The 7,431-nt window shown below is 41.8% G+C and overlaps 1 protein-coding gene across 2 annotated transcripts in view; it reads right to left on the bottom strand.

Moving 5' to 3' along the window:
- Positions 1-1,885: 1,885 nt before the first annotated feature.
- Positions 1,886-7,431, bottom strand: part of SELENOI (selenoprotein I) — a 65,353-nt gene continuing 59,807 nt past the window's right edge. The window contains exon 10 of one of the 2 annotated variants that reach the window (XM_070734919.1): positions 1,886-5,362. In XM_070734919.1, the coding sequence (XP_070591020.1) occupies positions 5,234-5,362 (129 nt within the window). In that variant the 3' untranslated portion in view covers positions 1,886-5,233. The remainder of the gene's footprint in view (positions 5,363-7,431) is intronic. The other variant, XM_070734920.1, reaches the window with a different exon arrangement.

The raw sequence follows: 7,431 nt of genomic DNA, 5'->3' as shown, positions 1-7,431 counted from the left end.
AAATTACCATAGAGTGAGCTACATGACACTTGCAACTTTGCAGTAAAGTCCTCGCCAGCCAGTACGAGGTAATGGTGTAAGGGAGGGACGGTGCAGGTGGGCTGAAGCAACAGGTGTTGGCAACCTGTGGCTTGTTCTTCCCCTGCTGTGGCTTCCTGTTGGCTAAACCCACCAGTGTCTGGCCTGCTCCTCACCCTCCCCTCCCAGTCACTCCTCACCTGGCCTGAAAAGGGAAGGATGGGGGATGGAGATTTGTTCCAAATTCCAGAGTGGGAACGAAGCTTCATCTCTTCCTGTGTCTCTTCTGGGTGTTGTTGGTACTCCCGTACAACTTGGTCTCTCGGAGATGCGTGACTTCCTCTCAGCCGCGAGACAGTGTCCCGGCCCGGCTGTTTCTCTCCGCCACTGCTCTTGGTGCCTTTATGGCCTGCTCACTGATTTTGCAGTAGTTAAATTTAGCTCACTTCACAATGGGGGAGACGGCATCCTCTCCTCCTCCTAGTGGAGCCCATTATGATGAGGAGTCGGGGCTGGCGAATGTCGGGGCAGAGAGCAGGTAGTGCCTCTCCCCAAGCGCCTGAGGTGTATCCAGCACCAATAGGCTGAAGGAGCGCCAGCAAGACACAGAGAGGTCCAGAGAATCAGAATGAGAGGGGGGGGAGGGGGGAGATGTCAGAGAGAGACAGAGAGATGGGGGAGAAAGAAAGGGAGGAGAAAGAGATGAGAGATAGAGAGGGAGAGAGAGAGAGAAAGAGGGAAAGAGAGGGGAGGATGAGACAGAGAGGGGGAAAGAAATGAGAGGTAGAGTGGGGGGGGGGGAAAGATCAGAAAGGGAAGAGAGGGAGGAAAGAAAGGGGGAGACCGAACCCCGCTGCAGCACGATTTTTATAAAGTAAGGGGGTGGTGACCGGCCAACATTGGTAATACTCCTGCTATTTGTTATATTGATATGTGTTATTTTATTTCTAGAATACTTCAATAAAAAATATTGACTGGTGTTGTGAATGTTCCCTGTCAGTCTTTGGAAATGTCAGATTCAGAGGACAAAGACGTAGAAGCTGTCAATTACCCTGATTTAAGAGAAGTGGAAGAGGATAGTGGTGATGAGAACTTAATAGAAAATCCATTAGGCGATAGTATGCATAGTAGTACTTCTTCAGAAAATGCGGGGTGTAGAGGATTATCCTTGATTAAATGCCAAATTTAGGAGGTCACCGAAAAGAAGGGACGAACTTGGGGGAAACAGGTTTTGAATATGCTATTCAGACTGTGTAAATTAATTAATTGCCTCACATCTGGAATTGACCGGAAATGATGGATTCTTTTCTGCAAAGTGAAATAGACAAGATGGATGCTTTCGCCATTTCTCTGGAGAAGTGAATCTTTATATTGCATGATAAAACTGTTTTTAAGTAGCGTGAACCTGACCCAGAGATAAGGAGATGTTTGAAGTCGACAGCCTATTCATTTAGAAAGAATTTATGACTCCGTAGTTTTGCCTGTGAATTTGGAATGCATTTTGCATGCCAGATATGTATACTGACGAATTCCAATGTGGAAGAAAGTAAATAAAGAAGTGTTATTTTGAAAATACAAGCCTGTAAAGCGTATTCTTAGAGCAGCCAGCCAGACCGGAACAACTGGCAGATAGATTTATGTTTTCAAGACCAACATTTTGTAAATACAATCATGCACATTTAATGCCAAAACAAAGGAGATAACATCGAGAATCATACTTCTTAGATCTCTAAGTTACATCTGTCCTGGCCCAGGAAGACTCTGTTACAACCCTCCCGTGTCTAGCACTTATTTTTAACAGACACAACTCAAGATTTGATAAATGACAGTCCTCCGATACTTTCCAGAATGAAACAAGCACCCGCGATGAGATATTAAAAAGCTTGGAAAAATTTATTGAAGTTGTATGTCATAATAGGCTTTTGAAGTTTTTAAATACAATAAATATTTATTAGTAGTAATAGCATTGAATGGATCAGAATTCAAATCCATTGCCAGACTGTCAACCTCCCACAATACATTTAAGACAGACATGAATCTTGATGAAGGGTGACAGACTGTGGAGCAACCCACAATGACATTATATAGTTTCTTATCGAAAGTATTTCCCCCCCCCCCCCCCACTAACAACAATAGTAATCTGTACAGTCAGTTTTGCTTTGACACAGCTTGTGCTGCCCAGAATCTGCTTCAAAGAATGTAAGCCAGAAGTTCCCTTGCCCAAGAAGGGTAGGAAGCCGTTCCTGGCTTTCAGCACCTATGAAGACCAAGGCACACACCCTTTCCCCCAAGAGACCCAGTTATTATTTTCCCCTTCTGGAGAAATACAAAACAAAACAGGAGAAAGTAAAGCTACCTCTTCCATGTTCTGCCCCTCTCCCCAGGTATGGCATCTTACAAAGACCTAATAATGTTTTCATATTTTACTTGACAGCCGATGGCTTTCTGAAAACACCAAGGTCACAGAGTTAATCAAAAAGCAAGAGAAATTAATTGGTCCAAAATTGGTTTATTCTTGCTTCCAGAAAAGAACCTACCCTGAAAGGGGCACTTAACTTGCCCTTGTATTCCAGAGTCAACTTAAATGTGGAGAATGGATTCCTACCTATTCTCTCTCTCTCTCAAACTAAGAAACCAGATCAATGGGTATCGATTGGGGAGATCTGGAATACCATTGCTATTAATGCGTTACATTTTAGGATTACATTTCAAGCAAAAATGGCACTAGGAGGTGTGGGATGGAGGACACGCTGGCCTTATTCTTCATTGAGTCTGTGGGTAGTTGCCAGTCTTCGTGAATTTTTTTTTTTTAACCCAACATACTCTTTCCTGAAGTCACCAAGGAGAACCGTCAACAATCTACGTACAATTTAAACCCCTGAATGATTTTACAGTAGAGATGAACCCAAAACAGGGTGTTTTAAACCCCTCCAATGGTGCATTTGACTCTCGCCGAACTTGAAATCAGTTTTAAATCAATAATAAAATAAAGAAAAAAATCCACAAGCCTATTTTCCTGTTTAAAGGTACTACTCCTTTAACTTGGACAACACTTAAAGAATGTGTGTGTTTTTTTAAAGACAGCTGACTTTTCCCTCAACTTGAGGAGAGTCATTTAAGGCACCAAATTCCTTATTGATAGTTAGGAAAGAAGAATCACATTTTTTCCAGTGAAGACAGACAGGCAAATCTGCCTCATATAACATGCCAGCAAGCTCATGCAAAAGCAAATGTTAGCCGGAAGCTGCCTTGGCACCATTCTTGATCATCACAAGTGTAGATGTTCCCATATAATATGCATGCTTGTAGGCAGAATCTAATGGGATCATTTACTAGCTCACATTAAGCCTGCATACATATAAGGAACCCTGCTTCCCAAGAATATTGGCTTCTGTGGATAGCCATCACTTTCTGTCTAAAGGATTCTTATGCCACAATAAGTAGCCTGTGCAAAACTATACCACTGATCTGACAACACTTTTGTTTCCAAGACAAATAATATTATCCTAAAGAATGAGACCAAAGACCAAATGTTCCTACAATGATTCATTACTGAACTGTTAAGGCAGACCCTTCTCTGAACTGACCACCTTCTTAAAAACAGAAAATGGTTCCAAGAGATCATAACCACGTGTCCTGTTTCTTACTGTCGCTTATGATTGACAACAGATTTATTTTAGTCTAAATGTTGCAACATCAAATATTCAAGCAAGCCCAATTCTTCTTTACACCCAAATTTTAGTCCATGTGCAGTGCTTTGATACGAAAAAAATGTCTCCCTAATCCCATTTCAAGTTTTGCTTCATAGCAATGGAATATTATGTAAATAAAACAAAAATCAGAATTGTCTGCCATCCATGCTTAGAAGTTTCTTTTTCCTGCTAATAATGAGAATCGGGGCTTTCCTCGTTCATTGCCATACCAGACATATAATTTGGGGTAAGAATTGAGGATCAGAAAAATAAAACTATTTACAGAAAACAAGGGGTAGGAACAAAGGCAAGCATGAGTCCTAGGGTTTTACACTGGGTACATTTTGTTTTTAGACATAATGCTTCGTGTTTACAAAAGAAAAGATAAATAAAAATTTCACAACTCAATGTTTCCTACAGAATGGAATGCGTCATCCACAAACAGAAAATGAAAACAAGTGGACCTCCTTATCACACCACTCATAAAGTTGCCTCTGCCATTAATTACATATGAAAAAATAAAATCTGTGCTCACTTTCTTCCGGGTGCAACCTTTCCATATTTTTTAAAAAATGGGTTTAGGCTGCACTCTTCATTTAAGCACACAAACACGCATACACACACAAATTCTTCCTCAAATAAAGTACAAACAGAAGAGAAAAATCAGTGCTGGGTCTTCACCATCACTCAATTGTTCAACAGATTCCCAACCAGATAATAAACGTTATCGACAACCGAACACGGGGATCAAAACCACTTGGCATTTCTTGTTTTCAATTAACCAGACCCAAGAAACGCAGTGTCACTCAGAAAGAGTATCATCAACGATTCTGATGCAAGCCTTCCTCAACCCACAAGATGGTAATGTTGTTTATCACAATCTCAACTTAATCCTATGATAAACGTGAAGGAAGAATACATGTTACTCAGTCCTCCCCTGATGCTTGAAATTACAGCATGTGCTGTGGCCCCACTCTCTCTTCACAAGGCACGAGCCACAATTGGGAGGGAGAGGGTTTTTTTTAAAAAAAAAAGGCATTTGGGAAAAGATAACTTGACTAGTCATGGCTTAATGAAGTTGTGACTTCTGAGCTCTTTAGAAGAATTGGTGTTGGGTTTTTTTTAAAGAGCCCCTCTTGTATAACTGGATCTCTGATTTTAGGATGTGGAAGAGTTTGCAATAATGTGCTTCAGTTCCCAAGGGCGGTTTTCTGGGGCCCCTTGTTCTCAGCATAGCCATGATGACAGTTCTGGGGCAATCTTAGGAGTTCTAAAGCCACCGTCCATGCCTTTGTGCCTGATGATCTTCCTTTGAAGAGATTCCGCCAGGTCCTCTCCTGGTCGTGTAGGTTTTATTGTCTTCACGTTCCTGAAAGGTGGCGTGAAGCAGCAAGGGAGGAGGCACGAACAACAGCCCTCTTGGCTTTCTGGGTCCTACATGCTCTTGCCCCCAAACCATCCAAATGCAGGTTAAATCGAGTTCCATGGTGATGGCTGAAGTCTATTTACACAGGCAACCAAATTTACAGCGCCTCTGAAGACCGCAGGCTGACGCTCTCCTCCGATGATACCTTTTCCAGGCCTAGTCAATCAGAGCTGGGCTTTTGTAAAGAAAAGACGTGGATGTTGAAGTGTTTACTGAGCTGCCTCACCTAAAGGGGGAAGAGAAGAGAGCAAATGAAGGTAAACCTGAAAACAAGGCTGGGCGTGCAGAAGCGCCCTCTGGAACACCCCCCCCCCCCCAACACACATTCACGTTCTTGGTCTGCAGCATAACTTAGAATAACTTTATTGTTACTTGGAATGTACACTAATCGGCATGGATTAAAATAAAATTTTGTTGCACACAGCTCTCAAAGGGTCACCACCAGGAATATATGCTACATAAATGTAAAATAATAATAATAATAATAATAATTATTATTATTATTATTATTATTATTATTATTATTATTATTATTATTATGTCAGCACAACACAGCAAACGAGATCACTATGCTGGATTTCGTATTTCATCACCAGTTGGGCACTTCCCAAGCACCTAAGGACTGCGTGATGTAGTGGCGAATTATGTTTGCTGATCCCAGTAAAGCGGCTTTTTGCAATTGACAGATGGAGATTTTGTCAATTCCGATGGTTTTCAAATGTCCGTTGAGATCCTTTGGTACTGCGCCCAGCGTGCCAAGTACCACTGGGACCACTTTCACTGGCTTATGCCAGAGTCATTGCAGCTCGATTTTTAGATCTTCATATTTCACTAATTGCTCTAGCTGCTTCTCCTCAATTCTGCTGTCTCCTGGGATTGCGATGTCGATGATCTATACTTTCTTTTATTATTATTATTATATAATATATAATATATTATTATTATTATTAATAATAATAATAATAATAATAATAATTATTATTATTATTATTATTAATTAGATTTGTATGCCGCCCCTCTCTATAGACTCGGGGCGGCTCACAACAGTGATAAAAACAATACATGGTAACAAATCTAATAATTAAAATCTAAAATAACAGTTTTACATTAAAAAGTCTAAAAAGAAAAAAAAAACCAATAGATAAAATACATACACACAGTCATATCATGCACAAAATTACATAGGCAAGGGGGGGAGATGTCTCAGTTCCCCCAAGCCTGACGACAGAGGTGGGTTTTAAGGAGTTTACGAAAGGCAAGGAGGGTGGGGGCAGTCCTAATCTCTGGGGGGGAGTTGATTCCAGAGGGTCGGAGCTGCCACAGAGAAGGCTCTCCCCCTGGGTCCCGCCAAACGCCATTGTTTAGTCGACGGGACCCGGAGAAGACCAACTCTGTGGGCCCTAACCGGCCGCTGGGATTCGTGCGGCAGAAGGCGGTCTCGCAGATATCCTGGTCCGGTGCCATGATAATTACATAATAAATACATATATACATACAAAATTATGCATATACCCATATAAATGACATAGAGAAACAACATGGATGTACATGGCTTTATGTCAGACAAGCAATCATCCTCCAGGTAATCCATTTTCCATTTGTGTCATTTCAAGGCAAACTAGAAGTGGGAGGAGTATTCTTGGTAAACAGGTGATCCTACTTTAACAGGTCTGAAGGATGTGTTGCAGTGGGATGTACAACATAGCTAGAGCTTTGATCTTTAAGCAAGGACAACTTATTGAGCTCCTGTTTTTTGTTTTTGATTTTTAAATTACTAATTGAAAGTTATTGTCTTTATTCAACTGTTATTGCTCAATGGGAACTCCTATTCAAGCTCCGGTCCCAGATCTGTTACTTTAAAGACAGATTTTGACCTTACATTTTAGCCAACTTCGATATATTTAGTCATTTATCAATACTGGCTTACACCAACCCCATTCTCTATAGCAGTGATCGAGAACTTTTTTTCCCCTCGGGTGCCGAAAGAGTGTGCACGCGTGCCATCGCACGTGCTTGAGTGGCCACATCATAATTCAATGCCCGGGGAGGTGAAAACTGCTTCCCCCAAAGGAGGTCCTCTGATGACCAGAAACCGCATGTTTCCCAACTTCTGGTGGCCCCAGGAGGCTTGTGCTTTGCCTTGCCCAGGCTCCAAAAGCTTCCCTGGAACCAGGGGAAGGTAAAAACGCCCTCTCCCATCCTCCTGGAGGCTCTCTGGAAGCCAAAAACGTCCTCCAAGAGCCTTTGTGCAAGCCAAAAATCAGCTGCCCGGCACACACATGCACATTGGAGCTG

Source organism: Erythrolamprus reginae, chromosome 1 (assembly GCF_031021105.1).
Source record: "Erythrolamprus reginae isolate rEryReg1 chromosome 1, rEryReg1.hap1, whole genome shotgun sequence".
In the NCBI taxonomy this organism is placed as follows: Eukaryota; Metazoa; Chordata; class Lepidosauria; order Squamata; family Dipsadidae; genus Erythrolamprus; species Erythrolamprus reginae.
This window is presented reverse-complemented; position numbering and strand designations above follow the sequence as displayed.